This window comes from Drosophila nasuta, chromosome X (assembly GCF_023558535.2).
Source record: "Drosophila nasuta strain 15112-1781.00 chromosome X, ASM2355853v1, whole genome shotgun sequence".
NCBI lineage: Eukaryota > Metazoa > Arthropoda > Insecta > Diptera > Drosophilidae > Drosophila > Drosophila nasuta.
The window spans coordinates 8,730,110-8,756,368 of record NC_083459.1 but is presented as its reverse complement, the minus strand read 5'-3'; the positions used below and the strand labels follow the sequence as shown (position 1 = coordinate 8,756,368).

Below are 26,259 nucleotides of genomic sequence, written 5' to 3'. Positions count from 1 at the left end.
TATGTTTATATAGTACATATGTATATATATATTTGTTTGTTTTCTTTTTATATATAGTTGATATATATATATATATCCATGTATTATACATTCAGTCAATTTATTGCAACAAAACACATTTATTTATATATAGTACTTTCTTTTTTTTTTTTTTTTTTCTATATAAAAACGAAGTTAAAGGCTCTCGAAAATCGCAAGCAAAACTTTCACTTTCACTTTCACTTTCACTTTGTATAACATCGACTACATGTAAATCGTTTCGAAATTTATTTTCCAGTTTAAAAGCTCTCTTCTGTCGTTTTTTTTTCTTGTTTTTTTAAATATATATAAATATATATATTCATTTTTAATAGTAGATTTTCGTTTATTTTAAAATCAGGGCAAAATTTGTTTTTAAAAACTATTCTTTGAGCTTGCAGGTTGAGATTCTGGCACCCGAAAACGGAAATAACTTTACAAAAAACTGAGCCTGCTTTTCTGTACAATCCAAAAAAAAAAAAACTAAATTACAATTTATGAATACACAAAAAAAATGTATATATGGAACACGTATAAAAAAGTATTGAAAAAGTGCCAAAGGCGTTGTATAAAAAAAAGCTAAAATATGCTAGTTACATATACATACATCATATATATATAGGTATATATAAAGGGCTAAAGCTAGTTAGGGGAGAGAGGGAGGGAGGGGGGTGGTAGGGGAATGAGGGTCTGGGATAGAATAGAGTACTTAAGTGGAGCGTTAGCAACCATTTGGTTTTATTTGTAATCGATTTAATAGTTCTTTAGGTGGCTGCAACTTGATTTCTTTTTTGTTTTTTTTTTGTTTGTTGTGTACATCATCAGCTACATCACATACATCTCTGCGTAGTTATATATCTGTGTGTGTGTATATATATATAGATAGTCATGTATGTTTGCTGCATTTTGGTGCACACATGCAACACTCTAATACAATTGCAAATTTATGGTTGTGTGTGTCTGTGTGTGTGTGTATGTGTGTGTGTGCTTTGTCATCTCGTGTTGTGTGTGCTTCAATGCCTGCCGCGTGGTAATCTGATGGGTATATGCGGATATCATGTATCCTCCAATGCACCGATGGCATACTGCTTGTTGTTGTTGTTGTTGCTGTTGTGCTTCAGCTTCTTCTTCTCGTTGTGGTTGTTGTTGTTGTTGTTGTAGTTAGACGGCAGCTGCTTTATCGTTATGACATCCTTTGGCTTTTGTTTTGACTGCAACAGCTGCTCCTGTTCCTGTTCCTGCTCTTGCTCTTGTTCCTCCTGTTGCTGTTGTTGTTGTTGCTGTTGTAGTTCCTGCTCCAGATCCTGTTCAGCCGCTTGAAGTTGTTGTTGTTGTTGTTGCTGTTGTTGCTCTGGCATTTTATTGATATTCTTGTTGTTATTGTTGTTGTTGTTGTCGCTGTTCTTGTCAATGGCATTATCTTCATTATTATGATTATTGTTGCTGTTGTTGTTATTGTTGTTGTTGTTGGTATTATCTGTCTCATCTGGCTTGGTATCCATCTGCAGCACTTGCTTCGCTTTACTTTCCCACAGCATGCGGTTGGCTTTTAGCTACAATATTTCATCGAGAGAAATAGAGAAAGAGAGAGAGAGACACAAATGAGTAATGGCAAAAATACACCCACCACATAACACAACAGCTTGGCATTATGCTACTTAATATCATAAAAATCCATATGCACACACATACATACATATACATATATACTGTATATATATTAGTATGTGTTTACACGTATTCTCGCCTCTCAATGCATAAAACGTAATTCAAGCGTTCTACTAGATGCCAATGCCCGCTGGTGTCCCATTATTTATAAGCTGTCATTATTTGTTGCTGTCGCTGTTGTTGTTGTTGCTGTTGTTGCATATTAACCAATGGACATTGTAAACACTCGCCCCTCCGCCCCCCGCCTTTGGCCCCGCATCATAATTGTGATCATTATGCATGCAAACAGCAGATGCACATTAAGTGTAAATGCAACGCGTGTTGCACACAGCCAACAACAATTTTCGGGGCATAATTATATTATATGCTCTTGCCACAAAATGCACCACACATAATGCTTGCTGCAACACACTCACACACACACACACACATCGAATCAAATCTTCGCTAATTCTAAGCGACATTTTATGCCGCCTCCGAAACACGATTTGACGTTAATTGCGAATGAAACCTCTTTTGGGGTCGCGAGGCTCGCTTCATTTATCATAATTTTGATAAGCTACAAAATTCCCATTGATTAATGATGCAGCTGCTCTGATTCCGTTGCAATTTAAGCGCTAAATAAATGATACAACATTTGTGGCCTAAGAACAAAATTTAAATTCAAAAGATAAGCTGCAGCTTTAAAAAAAATTAAAATAAAGAATACTGCAGCTATTTTCATTGCAATTTAAACGCTAAAAAACAACTTGACTTTTTGCCAAACAAAAAAATACAACTTTAAAGAATATTGCAATTCTTTTCATGGCAAATTAATTAAACGCTTAATAAATGATCCAACATTTAGCTAAAATTTAATTTAACTGATAGGCTGAAGCTTTAATACAATTTTTGGATTTATATGTACATATGTAAAAAAGGAAGAATTCTGCAGCACATTTTATTAAACACTAAATTAATGATTGAGCATGAAATTTTAAATATAAAGGCTAGGCGGAAGATTAAATTTGACCTTTTGGCATATTTGAACAGGCTGGCAGAGATGGATACATAAAAGTATAGTATAGTGTTCACAATCTGTATTTAAAAAAATATATTATAGATATTTTTAATGCAATTTAAACACTAAATAAATGGTTCAACATTTTTAGCTTAAGTAACATTTCAGATTTAAATGAAATGTATAAATTAAGTGAAATTAAATGTATACATAAAAAAAAGAATATTGCAACTCTTTTAATTTTAATTTGCAATTTTAATGATAAGCTGAAGCGTTAATTTGTCTTTTAGCTCTTTTAAATAAAGCAAAAAAGTGATAAATACAAAAAAAAAAAAGATTTTGCAGCAAACGTTAAAATAATGATTACACATTTTGAAAATTAAATCGTAGGCTGCAGCCTCAATTTGACTTTTTGCCAAACAATCCATATTTATATGCAATTTGAATATTGCCCACAAAAGTATGCTACATTTTTTTTGTTGGTTGCTTGCTTGGTAAGCAAAGTGCAAATTCAAATTTGTTTATTCAAAATGCTAGTTTTCTATGCGAATCCTTTGCGATAATCCTAAAAAGTCGCATAAAACACAAAACTACATAGAATTTATATGAATTTATGTATTGTGGCAGAGGGGAGAGGAAAAGTGAAAATCATTTGCATTTTCGGCATGCACACACAATTGATTCCACATTACGGGGAAAACGCAAACTGTGATTGCGCAGAGTCGCGGCGAAAAAGATAAACTTCCACTAAATTGGCCAGCTCAATTAATTTTTAATTTTTGCATTTTGTCGATAGCATATTAAAATGCCAAAAAAAAAGAAAGTTATGCATTTGCAACGCGATATTAAATTCTGTTCGGTTCCGTGTTGCTTTGGGCTGATGGGCAAAAAGGTAATTTATTAAAAATATTTGCAATTAACATAAATTACGCGCATAAAATAAAATTGGCGGCATTTCAATTGATTATAATTGCCTTTGATGCTACAACAGCAGCTGGAAGAGCAGGAGCAGGAGGAGGAGGAAGAGAACGAAGAGAATGAACAAATAGACAAATCGACGCACGTTGGGCGCCCTGCGGATAGTAAACGCCAGCTGGAGGCGGGTGTGAACAAGGGGGGGGGAAGCGGGGAGGGGAGAAGGTGGCACATGCAACTCGAGGCTCTTTGTGTGTTTGCCGTTCTGTTGTTGGCATTTCAATTGCGCATATGTACACGACATGCGAGTGCTAAGGGGGTTGGGGGGTTAGGGGTGACGGGGAAGCTGTGTGAGAGTGAGAGGAAGAGGGGGGGGAAGAGACTGGGTGCGAGTCTCTGTTGTGTTTGCAGGCGTATCTCTCGCTTGTTGGAAGCTTAAATTGGCATTTATGGCGAGCTGCTATGCAACCTTCTCTCTCTCTCTTCTTCTCTCTTTCCCCTCTACTCACACACACACACGCACACACTCTACCAGCTGTGTATAGCGAATTTGGAGCTGTCAGGTTGTTGGTACAAACAGCAATTGCAGTTGTGACAGCAAACGTGGCGCAACGTGACAGCATCGAAAAATCAAAGTTGCAGTCAAATGCGAGTTGAGGCACAACTCGCTTTTAACCGCCCCACTGCACCGCAGCGCCACCTGGAGGGCAACATCAGCAGCAGCAACATTCACAGCAATAGCAACAGCAGCTGCTGCTTGTCAGTTGCTTGCAATTTTAATTTATGAGCAGTCCTCGAGCAAATGTCGCCCCAACTAATGGGCAATGCGACAGGTCGACGACGACGACGACGACGACAGCGACAGCAACACAGCAATGGCAACCGCATCAGCACTTGGCTGTCCCTCACTCGTTGCCACTCCACAACTGCACTTGGCATTCAAGCAGCCAGTCAGCCAGTCATTCAGTCAGTCAGTCGCCAGCTCAACTCATCGCAACTCAACTCAACTCGACTCGACTCGACTGCGCGCTCAGAGCTCTGCTCTAATTAATTAGCCGCTAATTTAACGCGCCGTGTAAAGCGGCGACAGCGACAGCGACGACGGCAAAAAGGACTTCACAGGATGTGCACTGCTTGCTGCCACGCCCCCCGTCCCCTGCTCCACGCCCCTTGCATTCCTTTGGCCAGCTGCATGTAAATTAAGCGTCGCTTCTTTACTTTTGCGCTGTTTCTTTTGCTCAGTTTTTTTTTGTTTGTTATTTAACAGTTTAGCCTTTGTAGCCATTTTTTCTCTAGTTTCTGTTGTTTTCTTTTATCAAATCAGCAATTATTAATATTAAATTAACCCAAGTTAAATTGCATTAAGACAGGACATTTGTTTAAAACACTAACAAAAGCTCCTCTCAAAGTTTACAGCTGCATTTTCAAATTTCTACGCAAAGTTCTCTTTCGCGGAGCCAGTTGAGAAATCTTTTGCTTGCCAACAAAAAAAAAAAGAAAAGAAGAAATTTGTGTAGTTTCTCGCGAGTTGTTTTCAGTTTTTCCGCTAGTTGAATTTGTTGTTTAATTTTGCTTTCGACTCTTCAAATAAACTTGTAAACTTTCGTTTATTAAGTGCCATAACAAACTGAGAGGCTCTAAGAATACAAAATTAATATCATTTTTAAATTAATACGGAATTTAGAATTCAACAAGATTAACCAAGAATTCAAAATTAAAAAATAATTAAATTCTTTGTTAATCTAGTTTAATTCTAAATTCAGTAGAAATTTTTCTTTATTGATTTTTATAGCATCGAAAACTTCAGCTGCATTATTATTATGGACATTGCAATTTCATTCTTATTTCAATTCTAAAACAAATAGTCTAGTTGAATTGCCAATTAAAAAAAAATTAAATTCAAAAGCAGCAGCAGATGATAATGCTTAAAAATTGAATATGACATAAATTATTGTACTTAGAACTTGTTATTGAAATTATGAATTAAGAAATTAAATTGAATCAATATTCAATGCTTAAATTGAAATATTACTAAATAAATTAGAAAATCAATATAATTATTCAATGAGAATTTCATACTGAATTTACTAAGAAATAAAAATCAACCACTTAAATAAATTAGATTGCAATTAAATAATTAATTAACTGGTTTGTCAATTGTTGCTTTACTTACTTCATTCGAAAATGACACTGAATTTAAAATGAATATTTTGTGAGTGAGATAATAATAATTACAATATTAATTAAAATAATGCAGTAAGAGTTGTTGATGGTTAGAAAATGAATTAAATTAAAAAATTAAACTGCATTTTGATTTTTGATAGAGCTACTAAATAATGAAAATCATTCTTATTAGGTTTATAATGAAGTTGAACTTGCTGATATTTAAAAAATAAATATCATTAATTACAAATTGAAGCTGCATTTAATTCAATTTGAATTAAGAAAATTAACATCATTATTTAATATGAAATTGATTCTGCATTTATAGTGATAAAAAAATATTGAATTGAATTAAATGAATAACAATCTAATTACAAAGATAAACAACATAATGGAATTGAAATTGTTGATGTTTAAAAGAAATATAATTACTTAATTGGTTGTTCAAACTGCATTTCGAATTGAATTAGAGTTTAGAAAATAAATACAACATAATTATTTAATAAGAACTTGACACTAAATTTATAATTCAACTAGAATTGCTAATTGGATTCGAATTAAAGTTAAAATGATTTTAATGCTTAAATTGAATAATATAATTATTTTGTTAGATATTGAAACTGAATTTAAAATACTGCATTAATAATATTGAATTGAATTAAATGAATAATAATTGCGAAAATTACCAAAACCAACGCAGCTAAAGTTGCTTAAATAAACATTTAACTAGAATTTAACTAAGATTTACAAAAACAAATGTCAATTAAATTTGTTTAGTTAAATTCTAGTCCAATGCACACAAAAAAATGCAGTTAAAAGTTGTGAATGTTCAAAAACAAAAATAAAGAAAAATCAATATAATTGCAATAATTGAAAAGAGATTATAGCAATTACTTTTCGCTGCGCTCTTCAACTGAATGAAATGAGCTTTGAGCTTATGGCTTATAGTTGACGGTTGGCTCTTGGCTCTTGGTTGTGTTGCTGTAAACAATCGCAGCACTGAAAATCGCTCTCGACATGCCCCAATATGTCCTTGACAGCGGCGACTGTTGAATGCAATATGTATTTAGAGCAGCAGACAATTGATGGGAGCTTCTAGTTGGCAAGCTGGTTGGCTGGGAATAGAGAGTGCCACTTGTGCACAACAATTGAGATGGCTCAATTCATATTTATTTTATAAGCTGGCCCCAGAAAGTATGCTACATATTTTGTTGTATTCTCATTGATTTTCAAATGGCAACAGAGAGACAGCGAAAGAGGGAGAGAGAGTGAGAGAGAGAGGGAGACAAATGGTTTGTGCCTGGCAATATGTTGATCAAATTGGCTAAAGCCGAGCACGAAGCAGAGACAAAATAGAAAATAAGTATGCAGAATGCGAGTCTCACTCACAGACACACACACACACACACACACACACAGAGGCACTTTTGCAACAGGCAAATGAGCATGCAACCAAACTAAGTGCTTGCCGCCATTGTTTTTGCCAGCCAAACGTGCCCCAAGCTGTGTGTATCTAAAACACATTTCAAACGGGGCAAATTTCGTTCTTCCTATTTTCTTGTTTATTTTTTTTTATTTTTTTGCTCGTAGTGTACATCATTATCATTGTCATCGATATGATTCTACTCTGTGTTCGTATGCTAACTGTGTGTATGTGTGTGTGTGTATGACCCCAGGGAGTGCAACCCTCTCTTTTGCCCCTTTCCATCCTTTCCCTTTTGCCCATCAACAACAATGCTAACAACAGCGACAGCGATACGAACCCATGTTAAAGTGGCTGAAAAAAAGAATAATACGAGAGAGGGCAAGAAAAAACAAGGAAAATACGTAGCAAAGTAGAAAAAATGAAGAAAATATATACAAAATGCAAAGTGCAAAAAAAGGTGAGTGCAAGAAACAAACAAACAAACAAAACATTACAAAAAAAAAAAAATAATAAAAAAAAAAATTACAAAACATATACAAAATCATGTGTAACAAGTATGCAATAGTATACAGCATGCTCGACTAGCAAACACCCTCTAAATACCAAAATAAATATTATACAAATTTATATACAAAATATCGAGTTAAACTAAGACGAATAACTGCCAAAAATATGCTAAGTATGCTCTGAGGTTTACAGAATATCTCTAGCGTAACCCTTAAACCCTTACCTAATGTCCTCATAAAATATCGTATTAATATTTGTGTTAGTTACAATTTGTCTACTAGTATTATTACTACTATTGCCACTGCATATACCCTGTAAATACCCTATAAAAGTGCATTCTAATGCTGTACTGCAAATACCCTCTAAATACCCTATAAAAGTGCACTGCATGTGCCCTCTAAATATCCTAAGAAACATGCATTTTAGTGTTAACACAAAGTGACAAATGGTATTATGTTCATGCCGAGAAATTACGTATGCGACATGTGTGCAATGTGATAAATTTGAAATTGTTGCTGCTGCTGCTGCTGCTATTTGAACGGACATTTACAGGGTATGCGGTGCAAGGACACAAAGCTGCATCTACGAATATGGCTGAAATGCGTTGCCACAAAGCAAAAGTTCAAAATATGGCAATGACAGAACCCAGCAGCAGCAGCAACAGAAGCAGCGACTGGCAGCAGCAGCAACTGCAATTGCAGCAACAACCACACAGCAACAACAGTGACAGCGACAGCAACAGCAACAGCAACAACAGCAATGAACAGCGGGTTGCATGAAACCGAAGCACACACAAAAATGACAATGAAGATGGCAACACAAAATTGGAGCGACAACAAAAGGGATGGGCGCCATGTTGAATGCTTTTGGGGATATCCGGATCGGCGTGGCACGAAAAAGTGGATGAGCGATGGGAAGGGGAGGAGAGGGGAATGCGGTGAACAGCGTGTCGCGGTTGTTGCCTTTGTGTGTCTGTGTGTTTGTGCTGCAGCATTGCATTGCATTGCTGTCTGCCCGATTGACTGTCTCTGACCTGCCCCAAAATGTGTCTGACTCGACTTGCCTCGACTCGACTCGACTCGACTCGTCTCATTTCGTTTCGTTTCGTTGTTACTTTTGGCCCTGCCTCAATGGAATTGCCTTACCCACCTCTTACCCCGCCTGTCTGCCTGCCTGTCGTGTCTGTCTGAATGTTTGTTGCACATACCTTAGATGTATTGTCCTGCACCCATGCATCTGGCTTACCGTAGTCCGGGGGATTCGCATACGGATCGTAGCCCAGCACGGATAGCATGGGCGCTATGTTGGCCATATCGTGCACCACATCGCTCGGTATTTGGTCGACCCACTTGGACAGCGCCTCCAGATTGACCGGCTTGATAACCTGATCCGACGACCTTTCCACCCTGTTGATGTTCATATTTTCATGTTGTGCACACAATTTCCAATTAGTTAATGCTGCTTTGCCATCGCCTTCGACTCACTTCGATGTTATACTCACTTGGACAACGGCACTCCATTGGGCTTATTAATAAATTCCTCATGATGCAGCACAGCTTCGTTCCATGGCACATCCAAGAATTTCAAGATTTTTCGCATCCATTCCTCTGGATGCAGCACCAGCTGCTCGTAGTAAACCTTTTGAAGACACAAAGAACATTCCCATTGTTATTAAGTCGAGAGTGCATAAGTGTGTGCTTAAGGCATTCTTATTTTGAACAGCGCTGTAAGCATTGCAATTTTCATCACGAGAACTTCATTTTTATCTTATTTTGAACTGCAATTATTGTTGCAATTACTTTGCAGAAATTATTAAGTCAATTCAGAAAATGATTATTTTAATTACAGTTGGAAAATTGCACATTGACCATTTCATTTTACGTGCTCAGCAATTTATGTTTTCATTACGCTTGCTAATCTACTCTAACGAGTTGCTTAATAGGAAGCAGGGTTGTCACCTGACTTAAAAGTAAATATACAAAAGCTAATTTATTTTAACTTTTAACTTTCTTTTTAGTTAACAAAATTGCCTACAAATTCGTTTTTTTTTTTAAGGTTTGCTACATAGGAAGCAGGGTTGTGTCCTGACTCAAAGGTAAATATACAAAAGCTAATTTATTTTAATTTTTTTTTAGTTAACAAAATTGCCCACAAACTAGTTTTTTTTTAAGTTTTGCTTTATAGGTAGCAGTATTGTCACCTGACTCAAAGTTAAATGTACAAAAGCGAATTTATAATATTTTGACTTTAACTTTTAACTTTCTTTTTAGTAAACAAAATTGCCCACAAATTAGTTTATGTTTGAAGATTTGCTCCATAGGAAGCAGGGTTGCCACCTGACCTTAAGGTATCTAAGCAAGAAATATACTTAATTGTTAATGCCAATGCTAATTTATTCTAAGTTTAACTTTTATTTTTTAGTAATCAATTTATGTTTGAAACAGGGTTGTCACCTGTTTTTAAGGCAACTAAGCAATCACAACTTGATTAAAGTTGAAGCTATTTGAGCAGCTAAAATGGCAAGCTAATAAATTTCAAGCAAAAATACAGAAAAATACTCTACTAAAGCTTAAGCTATTTTTGTAAATTAAATTGCCAACAAACTTGTTTTTTTTTTGTTAATAATAATTTATGTTCAAAGACTGTTTTAATGGGAAGCAGGGTTGCCACCTTTTTTCAGTCGAAAAAAAAAACTGTGAAAGCATTTATAGTTTTTAAAAATAATTTATATTGCTTTAAGAAAATTTCATCGAGTAATTATTTCTGTATTTTAAAAAGAACTCTTAAGTGAACTGCCAGGGTTGCTGCCTATCTAAAAGCTACGTGTGCTACGTTCAGCATGCAATTAATGCATCTTAACAAATTATGATTTCTATTCCTGCGAGTGCATTTTGTTTGCATCCGAATGCAATTACACAGTTATTGCAGACAGTATTCACATGGGAGTGAATAGGGTTGCCACATCGGCTGTACTTGTCTCGACAAGCGAATGCCTGTTAGTGATTTTTGCTTTTAAATGCAATTACATGCTTGTGTTATTTTTTTTTTGCCATTTGGTATGAAATGAAAATGAAAAAGAAACGCGGCATCAGGGTTGCCACCCCACCGCGGCAACAACAACAACTCACCATCATGCAGCGCTCCTTGCCGATGTCACGGCACTGCTCGTGCATCAGCTCGATGGCATGGTTCCACTTCTCCATGCACTGACGATAGCTGGCCAAATCGAAGCCGGTGATTGTCACCTTGCGGGATATAATCGAATGAACCGTCGCCCGTCCATCGCGCACCATGAATAGGAATTTCGCCTGTAAGTGTATGTGTGTGTGTGTGTGTGGAAAACATATAGAAACGATGTAGGAAAAGAAGAAGAGTTGCTCGTACTTACGTTGGGAAATAGCTCGATAACATAGGAACCCATTTTGAGTGTGAGCGGATCCTTGTTACACAGACGCGGCGCCGGTTCGCCATGCTTCGCAATGATTTCGAGGCAGAACTGGGCGATGGCGCTATTCATGACCTCCTTGGTGATGCCCGCCTCCTGCAGTCGCAGCGACTCCTTAGCGGACTTTAGCCAATGCGAGCGCAGCTGCAGAATGCGCGGAATGACGCGCGTCTCCTGCCCGCAGCTAAATGGATGATACCGACGAGAAAAAGACAAAGAGAGAGATGGAGAGAAAGAGAGACATATAGCAAAACAATGGCGGAAGCATGAAGCGAAGGTACAACACACTGAGAAAAATTACATGCTAAAAACTTGAAACAAAATTGCAATTTGAAAAAGTTCTTGAAACAAGATTTACAATCTCAATTACCATTTTGACATTACAAACAAAGACATGAAACGTTATTTAAGAAATTCTTTTGTATATTTTGTACTCTTTGGTATATTTTTAATGTAGTATCATATCAATATACCAATTATAGCCTTTGGTATATTAATTTGTGTATATTAAAGGAATAATATCGCACTGTTTTGCTTTTGTTCTAAATAAGTAGCGGGTAGCTCAAACTTAAGCACTCTCGACTGTAGCTTTACTTGTTTGTTCTTTAAAAGAATTCTTGAAACAAGATTTCTATCTTTGATAGTCATGCTGAGAATAAAATTTTTTTTTTTTAAATTTGTAAAATTTGTAGAGATTCAAGAAATTTGTTCATGGTCATAAAAATAAAAATACCACCAAACAAAAAATTATTTTTTGATTTCTTTTAAACAATCTAAGTTCATGAATTTTATCTTTATTTGCGCTTGTTTGCTCGGAATTCAATTTTGACATATTTGCAATTTGGCATTCAGAAAAGTTATTGTTATTGTATAATTTGTTCTTTGATTTAAGAATTGATCTGCTTTAATCATTTAAAGATTGAAGTTTTTTTTTCTATTTAGCACGTCTTTTTCTTGTTGTGTAGTTTAAGCTGCCAAGTGGTTGGTAGCGGAAGAATGGCGAGAAACAGTAGCAATTTTAGCAGGATGTGGGATATGGTGCAATGGGAGGAAAGCGGGATACCAGGATACCAGGATACTAGGATATGGAGTGCTCGTTGTCGTATGTTGCATGAGATGCCATGTTACAAAATGGAGAACAACACAATGATGTTTGATATCGCATTGCTTTCGCTTTGGCTTTGGATACGGCTTTGGCGCAAACGGATGTCGCATGCTGATGCTGCCTCCGCCTCCGCCTCTGTCGCCCCAAAACCATGTTGCAGCCTGTTGCCTATTGCCATTGCCTTGTTTCGGTGCCTGTTGCAGCTGGTTGGTTGGTTGGTTGGCTGGTTGGCTGGCTGTTTGTCTGTGTGTTTTTTGTGGGCCTCTCGCTAATGCATTCGGCCAAATGGAAAAGGTTACTCGCAACTCAACTCAATTCAGCTCAACTCAATTTCAATTTCAATTCCAATTCCAACTACAACTCAAACATGCTAGCATAAAATCGAAATTGCGAAATTGCTTGTCGCGTTTTCGGGTTTTCTTCTTTCACTCCTGCCTCCGCTCCTCTCTTAACAGCACTTAAAGCACATTGAGAGACGAGGAGGCGCAAAACGTGGAGGCTTTAATCAGTGAGCTATGCTGGCCCCCACAGTTGATTTGTTTCTCAGCGTCATTTAATTTGCAAATTAACAGCGTCAAATATGCAGCTGTAAATGAAGCTTAACTCATTTCTCCTTCCCTTTTTCTACTTTTCTACTTTTTGTATTTTTTTTTGGTGTTTTCTTAGCTTAAGCAATTAACTCAAGATTGCTGAGGCAGATAAATCGATTAATCGATTATGCAACTGTGCAGAAATCTTGTGGAAATCCTTTGCCTTGCAGTCGTTGATTTGCAAATTGAATTAATTTCAAGTGGCAACAGTTGAATTTAAAGTTGTGATGCCCGAATAAAATGCTCTAAATGCAGAGCTTAATTATGAATGTGATTCATTAGGCATTTACACAAACTGTAATTCATAATTCAAGTATTCTATAATTGCTTTTACAAAATAAACTAGTATTTGCAATCTAGTTTAACTTAATTGGAATTGAATTGTATCAAAATATTTCATTAGCATTTATGTATATTTTAAACAAGCGCTCAGAAGTATGCTACACTTTTATTATTTAGGCTGACCTCAAATATGAGCAATAGTCATTAAGTATTTATACAAAAGAAAATGAATAAGTCAACTCTGGAAAAATAATCGAACAATTGCAATTGCAATTACATTTTAACTGAGTGCAATTATAACATTAAGCATTATACATTAAGCATTTAAACAAAAGAACATCGATAATTTGAATATTGCAAAATTATTCAAAAGTTACTATACGTAATTTTCTCAATTGAAATTCTCAAAATATTTGCTGAGCTGTCTATTTTGGACTACACTTTTGATTTATAAATGTGTTGCATTATTCATATTATTAAAGCAAGTATTTATAGAAAATAATATGCAGATATATTATAACCATTACCCTGACATTGATGAAAATATACCAGTTAGTTTCTCAATTGAAATTGAGCTCGACAGCAAAATATTTGATGAGCTTTGCTATTTTAAGCGAGCGCTCAAAAGTATGCTACACTTTTGCAATGCAGCAAATTTGCGATTTGCAGCTTGGATTACAATTAGTTAAACGTCCTTTGATACTATGCGAAATGTATTTGCAGTGCGACACATTAGCAAGCTAACATCCCACTTCTCCCCTTCCCCCTTCACATAGCTGGAGTGTCCTGTGCTAATCTGCCATCTGCTGCGAAGCCTTTGAGTGCATGAGTCACAAAGTTGTCTCGTTGCCGTTGCCGTTGCCATCGCCCCGCACTGTCGAGTCGAGTCGAGTTGAGACCAGAGTCGAGGTCAGAGAGTACAAGGGTGCTCTCTCTCCCTTTCTCTTTGGCAAATATATATAATCTTGGGAGCTATTACATGCGCGTGTTTTATATGCAAATCGGACGAACAAAAGCTAACGAGGCCATCGCAAAAAAAAAGATGAAAAAAATAAACGTGAAAAGAAAACCGAAGCAAAAACAACATTGAAGCAATCTACATAGGAGATGCGTTGGATCTGCAGATGGAGCTGGGAGATGTATCTGTAAATGGTGGCACAAATTTAACTAAATACATTGCTGCCGCGATGCTGCTGCTGCGATGCCACGCTGCAGCGCCGGAAGTAAGTTTTTAAATAGCGGAAATTGTGCTGTGCAGAAAAACTCAAGAGAGAGAAAGGACAAAAAAAAAACGTGGCATTCACTGCTGTCGACAGGCTAGCGCAAAGACCACGATTCAGGATTCAGGACTCTCGACAGACAGTTTTAGAGCCAAGAGCCACAAGTCAAAACTGGCAAAAAAAATATGTATATATATGTACATATATAGCATGTATATAAAAAGAGAAAGCGAAATTGTTAATAAAATAAGCAGGGAAAAGCTTTAAACTCATTGCTCACCCCGCTGCTCTCCCTCCTCCCCCCCGCCACCGTCCATCGCTTTGTCTACTCACTCACATCTGGCTGCACAAAGGACGAAAAATTCGTGGCTAATTACTCATGCGTAACGAAAACTTAATAATCTAATTCATTCTCTGACAGTTACGTTCGTCCTCCACACGCAGCAAAAAAGCGTTAGACAGTGACAGCAGAAACAGAGAAAGAGACAGAGAGAGAGAGAGAGAATGAGGCTGGGACGTGGAGAGATACCCAATTGGCCAAACGATGAATCCAACCATCCATCATGTCATATAATAAACATCTCTGCTTTCCTCGCCTCTCCTCTCGTTTCCTCTCCAATTTATTTCAAAAGTTTCGACCCAAGCACAGCTCTTTTTTTACACACACACGCATTCACTTTTTGTATACACACACACACACACACATACATAAGCATGTTTATTACGTGTGTTGTGCAGTTTCCTACAAATTAGCTCAACATCTGATTGGCATGATCCATTTCCACATCTGCTTATCGATTACATCATCAGCGTAAGGTGTCACATTTCAAATTAATTATGCCTCGTTTGCTAAATGTAACGTATACGCAGCGTTTGTTTTCGCCAAGCTATCTACCATATATATGTATGTAGTAATTATGTTGGCTGCATTGAAACCTATGAAATGCGGTGCATCTGCATATTTGGTTAGCATATATTTCGCTTCAATTAGAGTTATGGTCTAGCTTTTTGAGAACCGTTGAAACTTGACAATTATTTTGGGTTTACTTTAATTAAAGAAAATTTGCTTTTGACAAAAAACTTGCTCTTTTTAAGTTTTTGTTTGTAACAAAAGTTATCTCAATCGTAGTTTTTGTAATTTAGTTAGCAGAAAAATTCTAATGAATTAAAGTTATTTTTCAACAACAATGAAATGAGTAATTGTAGAAAGAAAAAGTTAAAATAATTGTACTTGAGCTACATTTCAATAAGAAAAAATAAACAAATACGTAAATATGTAACTCAGTTTTTCAAAATAAAAATTGTTGACAGCTAAAGTAACTCGAATACAGTTAAAAGCACAGATCGTAATTATTAAAATATTAATTTGATATATTACGATTGTTAATTAATTATGAGTAAGTTTATCCAAAATTTGATAAAAATACTAAAATATAGCGAGGGCAATATTTGGTATTTTGATATAGTACTACATTGTAAGAATACCATCGAGTACAAAATATACCAAATTGCCAGCCAAAGCAGCTAAGATTATACCGCAATTACTTCCAGTTTGATTTCAAATATCACGGAATAATGATTATATATTGTTCTCTAGGATTTTGTTCATTAATCAAGATTAATGTTGACTAAGTTAAAACAAAATTATAAGTGATCACACTTTAAAAAAAAAAATGATATATATTAAAAACAATTGAATGAATATGAATCATTTTTGTTTTTTGTTTTATTTATTTTGCGCAACGAATTGAAGAATTGTGATAATCGAAGAATACCATTTCACTTTGACATAAAGATAAATTATCATTGTAGAACTCGTTGCTTATCTTCAAGACTTTTATTAAAAAACAAGTAAATTAAGCAAATGTAAATAAATTGTGAAAGATAAATTATTATTATAAAAAAAAAAAGTAAATGAATGAAATGCAACTAAACTGTTAAACATAAATTAATTATTATAGCACTAGGTGCTTATTAAACATTAAGTAAAAAAGTGAAATGCAACTAAATTGTGAACAGCACTTTATATCAATAAATAATTGCAATGCAATGGATATTTATGGTGATGAAAAGATGCTAAATTATAGATTAAACGTCAAACAAATTTGCGAATATTGAAAAGGATATGGCACAACTTCCTCTTAGTGCAATCAATCAACAATATTTTTGTGTGAGACGAAAGTTGTGCCTGGCATATGTAAATATCAAACAGGTTGTATGAATTACACGTATGTACTCATACTATATATGTAGATGTATAGTTGGATGACAATAGAGGAGCAGGAGGAGGGTGATAAAGAAGAGCAGAAGGCAGGCGGAAACGGAAATGAGAAGGTGGCTTATGGATAAAAAGAACTTACCGCACATCGGGATGAGCATCGAGCATGGCGCGCATTAATGTCGTACCAGATCTGGGCACACCGCCTATGAATATTAATGGCATCTCACGGTTGTATGAATAGACGCGTTGATTGTCATCTGTGACGTATTTCTGGATAAAGTGGGCGTGGCACACACAGCAGCAACGGGCAACGGGCGACAGGCGACGAACAGGAAAAGAAAAAAAAAAAATGAAATTAAATTAGAAAAAAAAATACGTTGTAGGCAAAAAATTACGTGGCTCCCAGTTGTTGACGACAACGTCAACGACAAGGACGACGACGACGATGATGATAATGATAATGACGATAATTATGAAGCAGCTGGGGAGATGGGAGTGAACTTTTGGCTGGCTGGCGGCAGGTGGCAGATGGCAGGATAACGGATGTCGGGTGCCACAGGAAGGTGACGTTGATGCCAACTGAATTTGCGTAGGCTAAAAAAAAAACAACACACCCACACACACACACACACCTGTCTGCCACACTATGCAAGTGTATGTGTGTGTGTGTGTGCTTTGTGTGTGAAAGAGCTGAGTTGCCCCTTAACCTTTGGCGCGCGCGCCTGTCGCATTAATGTCAATTTAAAAGGATTTGCCTACGCAGATTGTGAAAAAAAGGAAAAGCGCCTCACTCTCGAGTATCTTGAGCCCCCATATAATATGCAATGCTTAAAAACGCTGCCTCATTGTGGTAAAATTTGCGTGAAAATTCCCTAAGCAGAAGATCCGATAAAAGTAACCAAATTAATATTCGAGGCGTGAGATTTGCCAGCTGGCCATAAAAAAAAACCAAACCAAACCAAAACAAAAAAATCGCTTTCGATTAGTCAGCGATCGATTCAAGATAACATGTATATATGCCATATGCCCAGTTGCCCACTTAATGTATGTGCTCTCTCTCAGCTCTTATCACTTGGTCAATAAAAAAAAAAGTGATAAGAACGCAGCAGAGAAAGAGAGGGGAAGGGGTGAAGGGAGTGAAAACAGACACAAAGTGCTGCGACCTAATAATATTGATCACAGCCGAAGTCGCTTGAAAATTCGAAATTCTTGTGCACAATTCGATAAATAAATAATGATAAACTACGGACTGATCTTACACCTAAAAATAATGTTGAATGGTGTGACAAAAAATCGATATTTATAGCTATTAAATTATCAGTTACTTAGGCAGCAAATTAAGTGGAGCGTTAGAGAGAAATTTACAGTGAAATACAAATTATATATTTTGCATTTTATTCTATTTTTCTTTTAACTCTGCTGTTTAAAAGAAAAATATAATTCATCTATTTTATATTATCCAGATTTGTTAAAATATTGAGTTCCTAAATATTAATAAAGTTGGATTTTTATAACTTAGGCAGTTATAACAAAATTTTGTCTCAAAATTGAGTTTATAATAAAGTTTTTCAATTTTGCTATTTCAATGAACACATCTTTATATGCTATTTTATATTAAAATAAATTCTATATAGTATATATAGTAGCTATATATAGTATCTCTCTCTCTCTCTCTATATATATATATATATATATATATATATATATATATATATATTTTTTTTTTTTTTAAAGCTGACTTCTGCTTTTTAACTGACATAATTTATGGCAAGAAATATGAAACTGCTTTTGGCAAAGGCAAAAAATGCTACACAAAATGATAATAATTTCCACAATTTTATTTTGCAGCTCTGCATATAAATAGATATCTATGTTATATACATAGATACATATATATTTTTTAAAAAGACATTGAATATTAAATTGCCAGTTGCCGAAATATGAAATTTCTTTAATAAATTCCAAAAAATAAAATGGCTTATAAACAGAATTTTCATATTGAGTTAATAAGTGAAATGTTGTCTGCAATTTGTGTGGATTACAAAAGGTGATTGTGGCATTTAATTGTTTGTCATGTTAAAGAGCTTAAATCTCCATTAACTCTGAGATATCATATTGAATTGCTTTTACTTATATAATATCATATAACGTTGCTATGGTAAAGGCAAACAATTTGTAAGAAACTTTAGGTGTCGTTTTTGATAATTGCATTTTGCAGCTATTTTGAATTAAAGCAAAGCAGTGTGATACTAAAACATACTGAAAGCTATATTTGGTGTAGTGATATAGTACTACAATCAATTAAAATGCATAATAAAGAGAATTTCTTAAATAACTTCTTTCAAAAATCGCGACTCTAGCTTTAAAATTACGCTTGCTATTCGATTTAAAAATTTTAAACAAACATAACAAGAGCCGCCGTAAAAAAATATAGCTCTATCTCTTATAATTTCTGAGATCTAGGGGTTCACACGGACGGACAGACAGACAGACGGACTTTGCTATATCGTTGCGGCTGTTAACGGTTAACGGTTTAACGGTTAACGGTTTCCTTGAGGTATAATGTTAAAATATCCTTCTACCGGATAAATTGATGAGACTGTGGAAATATCTACATTAATATGTTATCCATGTATTATTAAAGTCAATTGTCAATATTTACTGTAAGAAATATAAATTAAAGTTGCTTTGGCAAACAATTCTTTACAGTATTGAATTAACATAAAGATACTACATCTTTGACGTGTCTGAATTATGATATTCAATAGCCAATTACCGAAAATTCTGTATAAAACTCAATTTTATTTTGGGTGTCTGGAAATTTTTGTTGATTAAAAGAGAAAATATCTGCACTTGAATAAACTATAAGACAAATAAATTGGAGACTGAAATAACACAAATTTATGAATTGCAATTGCCAATATTTGAGGGAAAGAAATACAAAGTTGCCTTGGGAAATGCAAACGCAAAAGAAAAAAATCGGAATATTCGTTTTTGGTGAAATAAACGAAATGATGTCTGAAATTTGTGTTGATTACAAGAGGCGTTGCTTGCATTTAATTGCTGCCAAGTTGCTGCAGCAGCAATAAAAATAATCATTTTAATAAAGAATATGGTTTGCAATTAAGTTGCAATTGATTTAATCACAACTTATTGCTGACGTGAGCAAGTGAGACGCAATTGAAAGTGTTGGAAGCCTTGTATGTGTGTGCAATCAATAACTGCACAATTGATAAGCATTCGAAATTGTATTGATTTGTGCTTATCAAGTGTTTGCGCATATATTAAATTATTAAATTCACATTATGCATAGAACGGAATAACAAAACGCTGAGCTGCAGCCAGCCATTTGATACGGAACAATATTAAATGTGAAGCCTGGCTGCCTAATTGATTTGCCTCGTGTTATGTTTTGTTGTGTTGTGTTCAATGGGAGAAGAAGGAAGGGAACACATCAATGAATTACTCTGCACACACACACACATACATACACACAGAGAGTACACACACTCTTGGACATTAAGTGCTTAACACGTTGTGTTGTCTGTACAGTGCAGCTTGGCTAAAAGCAACCGTTTTGGCTGTGAAAATTGATACGTGGCCAATTGATTTGATTTCCTTCTCTGCTTTTGCTGCTCTCGATGTGGAATTCTTTTCGAGTATCCGGGGCCAACAATCTAATTCTCTCTGCTGTCCAAGCAAAGGGAAGCCAGAACCGCAGAACCGAAGAGGGATGGAACGAGGGGGGGTGGCATAATAAGAACTGTTAGTCCCGATGGCATTTGGCCAACTAATGTTTACAAAATGGTGTTCGACCATCCGATAACCAGCAAATCCCCCAATGACTTTGCATGGCTTGCGGTTAGGTCAGCGTGTGCAGTCAACATGAAATTAGTTATCCTGAATCTCCAGAGAGAAACATAGAGAGAGAGAGAGAGAGAGAGAGAAAGGGAGAGCAAGCGATTGGTTGTTGCCACAATTTGATTTATCATTGCAATCGTCGCCTGGTCAGCGCGTTCATTTCTAACTAACATGGCCGCAAGTGTAAATAAACTTCAACTATATCTTTCCCCTCTTCACACTCTCTCTCTCTGGCCTTTGGCTTGTTTATTTGTCCACTTACCTCTACGTGCACCATTTGCGATGCCAAATCGTTTGTGGCATCCAGCTTGAAGAGACAGTTGGGTCGCAACTCGGTGAATTTGAATAGGAACATGGTGACAACAATTATGGCAAACAGCACCCAAAGGGTGACCTTCTTATTGCGATATGGCAGCCGCATCTTCATCTAGTATATATCTGTATATCCTTCTCTCTCTCTCTCTCTCTCTCTCTCGCTGGAACTGCCTTCGATTTTGTGCGATTTCAATCAAGTCCAGCCAAAGCCACTCGACCGAGCTGCTGTCCTGTCTATTTGTTTAGCCTTTTATCGATTGATGCCACCTTCTTTCTACACTGATGACTGACTTTTGCAACCGTTGTGTTGCACACAGAGCTTAAATATGTAAATTGGTTTCTTCACAAAAATTTTGTGTGTAGTTTTGCGCCTCTCTGCTGCTGTTTACACTTAGATGCCTTTGCTTTGACTATCCTGCTGCTCTTGCTCTTGCTGTTGTTCTTGTTCCTTTTGCTGCTGTTTATGACGTTGATTGCTTTGCATTTCCTTGGCTTTTGTTTGCAGTCAAGCTTCGTTTTTCTGTGTGTTTTTTTTTTCCACAGAGTTTTTGTTTCACTGACTCGCGCTGCGGTCAGTTTTGCTGCACAAAATTTTCAATTCTAACTTTGCTTCCGTTTCCACGTTTCCACGTTTTACGTTTATTATTTTTATGCGCCGCTTATCGCTTCCGTTGTTGCATAGAGTTCTTCTTGGTTAGCTCTCTGTGCTGTGCTGTTTTTATTGCATTTTAAACATATTTACTTAGGCAAATTATGTTTTATATAGCCCCGAGCTAGCTTGTGCTGTCTCTCCGCCAGAGATCCTTGTCTGCAAAAGTAAAAAACTTCAGTCATAAGCATATTTAAATAGTTTTCAAATTATTTGCCTGAAAGTCTTTTTTCTCTTCTCTCAACGATAACGACGACGACTGACAGCAGCGACTGCCTTGAAATGACTACGCACCTTTTACAACTGCAACGTTCAACTTCAACTTCAGCTTCAGCTTCAGCTTGCAACTTGCGATGCAGACGAACTCTGTTCTCTTTGGGATGCTGCTGCGTCTGCTGCTGCAATTGCAGCTTCAATTCTTTAATTCTAAAATTTTGATTATGAGTGCCTCGCTTGCTGTGTGTGAATGTGTGTGTGTGTCTGTCTCTGAGTTTGCTGCTGTTTTGTTGTTGATATTTGCTCAGTTGTTCACGAATAGCTGCCAGCCCAAAAACTTAATGAGCTGAAATGCCAAATAGACTGGAACCAATGTTAGTGATATATACACATAATAGCTCCCAATTCCCGGTTATTTCCTCCGTCATAGCTGTGAAAGAAAGAAAAGAGATGCGACACAAAGTCGTCGTCGAAGAAGAATAAGAAGGAGAACTATTAGAACAATTGGCAACATGCAAACACACAATTCTATTCAATCGAAACCAATCGAATTCAATACAACAAAAAGTGGTAATAGAAAAAGATACAACTGAAGTACTTTGGCGACAGGCAACAGATACAACACACACACACACACACACAAACACACTGACACAACACTCACACAGATAGACGACATTCACATAAAACAATTGCCGCTGATGGCAGTGCAAACAAAGCCCAAAACAACTTGAAATATATGCCAACAATGAAATATTATGTGATCTGTGTGTGTGTGAGAGAGTGTTGCACAAGTGTGTGTGTGAGTGTGAGTACTTTATATGTGTGCAAATAAATAGAAACATATTTATTATGTTTGCTGGGGATATTTGATTAGAAACATCTATAAATTCATGCCATGTTCTCGTGCGTGTTTCTCTCTATGCCTTTGTGTGTGTGTGTGTTCTTCCCCCCTCTCAATCTCTCACTCTATCTCTCTCTCTGTCATCTGACACTGTCTTGTGGCAAGCAGCAGCCCATCGAAAACTTAAGCTGCTTAACATCCCCCCAACTCTAAGACGACTAGCATTAAACCCTGTTTGCTTGTCTGCCACTGACTTGGACTCAAGTGTCGAGCATATAGTGGCCATATAGTCAGTTGAGTACGCGATACATTCGTCACACTTCTCTCTCCCTCTCTTGGAGTGAATGGCGGATGTTGTTGAGGAGGGGCAGCTCTTGTTGCAACTGTGGCCAGCCAGCCAGCCAAACGTTGCGTATCCAATGTTGCAACATTGTCGCGCGCCATCTAATCCTCTCCCTCTCCCTCTCTCTCTCTCCTTCTCTCTTACACTCTTCGTCACCTCTTGCAGCACACTTGAGCGGCGACTTTAGCTGGCTTGCACTCTGCACTCTGCAGTTGCTGGAATGCAGGACGAAGGACACAGGACACAGGACTACAGCTCACCTGAACTGTGACTGCTCTTTAGTCTCTCGCTTTGTCGCAAATTATATTTACTGCTGCAAGAGTCTCTGTTCGCTTATCGCCAAATCGATACACAATTTCAATTCAATGCGAAGAAGATGTGTTTGTTGCTTGTTGCTCTCAACTCGCTTGTCAATTTATTTCCTACAATGCTCCTTTTGTAGCCTCACTGACTGACTGACTGACTCAATGACTAACTGACTACCTTACTGCCAAAGTGATTGACAATTGGCGAGGCTGGAGTCGAAACCGCAAGTTCTCTGCTCTTCTCTCTCTGTTTGTGTGTGCGTGTGTGTGTGTGTATTGCTGCTTGTTGTGGCTCTTCCACTGACAGTTCTGTTTAAAAATGCCAACATTCACAGCCACTGTGGAGAAGCTTGTGTCATGTGGGCGGCATAACTATCAGTTATATGTATAGCTTTAAACTCATTTAAGTGATGCGCCAACAGCAAATTATTGCGCGCAAAAGTTAACCAATTATGTCTTGGCAATTTCCAATTCACAAGTTTCCTCTCGCTGGCGCCGCGCCGCTCGGAGGGAAAACTTCTACAGAACTCTCTCAAAATATTACAGAATTTGCCAAGAAATTGGTCTTTTTTTTATGATTTTGCACAAAAAAAATCAATTTACTGCTTTTCAAATAATTCAATTTTTATATAAATCACAATAAATTTACAGCACATTAAAAACAGTTCGGTTTTCATTTTGAAATATGCCTAATTAATGTACCACAAAAATACTAAAGATATACCAAAGGCTATATTTGGTATATTTTGTTGGTACATATGTAGTAATACTTCAAAATATACCATAGAGTGCAAAATATACCAGATTTTCAGCCAAAGCATTTAAAACCCTACTTCAGTAGGCGTTTTTGGCAATACAAAAGTATTTCTTAAATAACTTCGACTACTTTTATCCGACTGCAACCAAATTTTCAGGAATCGTTATTACTGTAGTTTTTATACCCGCTACCCATAGGGTATTATAACTTTGTGCCGACAGGAAATTTTGAATTTTGGTATATATAATAATAACTACAGTAGTTATGATTCCTGAAAATTTGGTTGCGATCAGATAAAACTTGTCGAAGTTATTAAAGAAATACTTTTGTATGGCCAAAAACGCCTACTTACTAGGGGTCTTAGTTGCTTTGGTCGACAATCTGGTATATTGTGCCGTCTATGGTATATTTTAAATGCGGTACTATATCGATATACCACATATACCATTTGGTATATTTTTAGCATTTTTGCAGTATATTTGGTATATTTTGAGAATAATACCGCAAAATATATTGCTTTTATTCAAAATGGGTAGCGGGTATCTCACAGTCGAGTACACTCGACTGTAGCTTTCTTACTTGTTATTAACTGAAATTAGGCTTATTATTCGGTTTTTTTTTTACTTACGGTGGCAAAAGTCGGCGCGGCAAAAATTTGATTTCCGTGCCAACATTACAAATGCTGTTGAAACAAAATTATATCTCCAACTCTTTAGTCTCTGAAATTTAGGTGTTCATTCGGACTCACGGACAGACGGACACGGCTGTTCACGCTGATCATGAATATATATTTACAATAATTGACGGGATTGGAGATGTCTCCTTCTTCCCAATAGGCAGCGGGTATAAAAAGTAATTGAGTGTACATATGTACATATATTTTGCATTAATATTGATTATATGTACATTCGTGCTAATATATGCATATTATTCGACTTTAATATTAATCTATTTTAGCAAAATTCCAAGCGAGCAATCTGAAAAAGTTCTGGGAAGTGATTCACTATTGAAGAATTTGCCTACTAAGTAAAAGTATATAATCGTTTTATTTCTATACAACTGTTGCAAACGGCAAAATGAAATAAATGTACTATACGAAATATTTCTGATAAGCTTATTACGCAATTTTAGGCAAAGTTACAGCAAGCAAAGTCACTATGGACTGATATAATAATATTTCGTTCTATATAAAATAATTCTTTATCTGTATAAATATAAGAGACCCCAAAAAAAAAAGAAACAAAAGTCCATTCGTTCTGCATTATTAATGAAATTTAGTTAAATGACATGTTCCATTAACATTGACAGCCAGACAGACGTGAGACATGTTCTTATATGCTTATTATACAATTTTAATATTATTGAATTTATTTAATGGGGGAAATTCAATAAAATCCAAATTAAATAAATGACAGCATTTGGCAGATGCTGTCTGACGATAGACCAACCAAATGAAATGGAATTGCAATTTGTTTGTTAAATTGTGCAGAGTGAAAAACATTTGTGTTCTATTTTTAAATCGAGGGAAAAGTTTATTTTATTTTTTGTATTTAATGACATTTAAATGTTGTTTATCAACCTCGTTTAATTGACAACACTTGGCTATGATATATAAAAGTTAATCTGTCATATAATAATCAAGAATTTCATTTGATTTACGAAAAGTTCTCATTCTATTTGGGTTAAGCAGCATTTTCCACGTCACGCTGTAACATTCACATCTATTTTCATTTTGCTGAGGGTGTGGTGCGTAATGTGTAAATGTAAAAGTTTTAAGCATGCACTTCTTATCACTTTGGCCGTAAGCAAATACTTGTATTATATTTAATCTTTTAATTAGCATGCAGGCAGACATAAGACATGCGCACAGCAACAACACAGCAACAGAAGAAGAACTAGCTTAAGCTGCCTTTTACATTTGCATATGGCAACTTTATGATGCTCCTTTTGAAATCCTTTCAATTGCAATGTTTCTTTATACCCTCTACACACCAGCTTTCCCCACTGGGGTCTATTCAATGGCGAGTGCAAGGTTGAGTGCGTGTAATCGTCGTCAAGTGCGCAACTTTGTCTGAATATTTTACACACATTTTATAGGATAACGTGTGAAAAACTTGAGCGAACTTTGGGATCTAACAGAGTGAATGAAAATGTTGCAAATGAATTGAGTAGTTGAGAGCACAGTAAAATATATTAGGTGATAAACGTCATCATTCAAAACTTGAACGGAATTTCTAAGATTTATGCTTTGGGTTTTTTTTGATAAATGCCAATCTTCTTAGGGATTTAAGTTCACATAAGATCGTAACAGAGGGAATTATAGCAATCTAATTTCCTATAGTGAGCACAATAATTTATAAAAAAAAATAAGAATAATATTAAGAATAATAATAATAATAATAATAATAA

General features: G+C 36.0%; 2 protein-coding genes across 3 annotated transcripts; both read right to left on the bottom strand.

The window, feature by feature from the left end:
* Window positions 1-136: 136 nt before the first annotated feature.
* LOC132795593 (protein-tyrosine sulfotransferase) lies at window positions 137-21,110 on the bottom strand. 2 transcript variants are annotated; one of them, XM_060806388.1, is made up of 7 exons: window positions 20,684-21,110; window positions 16,700-16,830; window positions 11,086-11,326; window positions 10,826-11,005; window positions 9,199-9,335; window positions 8,905-9,103; window positions 137-1,571 (listed from the first exon to the last, which is right to left on the bottom strand). In XM_060806388.1, the coding sequence occupies exons 1-7, from the start codon at window positions 20,846-20,848 to the stop codon at window positions 1,074-1,076; spliced, it is 1,551 nt and encodes a 516-aa protein (XP_060662371.1). In that variant the 5' UTR covers window positions 20,849-21,110; the 3' UTR covers window positions 137-1,073. The 2 variants fall into 2 exon arrangements, with proteins under 2 accessions (XP_060662371.1, XP_060662373.1); XM_060806390.1 differs by having other exon boundaries at window positions 1,410-1,571; window positions 8,943-9,103.
* Window positions 21,111-21,241: 131 nt separating this feature from the next.
* On the bottom strand, window positions 21,242-22,029 carry LOC132795594 (uncharacterized). The gene is given in 3 exon segments (XM_060806391.1): window positions 21,242-21,544; window positions 21,680-22,001; window positions 22,003-22,029. Coding segments are annotated over 2 exon segments (123 nt in total). The 3' UTR covers window positions 21,242-21,544; window positions 21,680-21,905.
* Window positions 22,030-26,259: the final 4,230 nt, after the last annotated feature.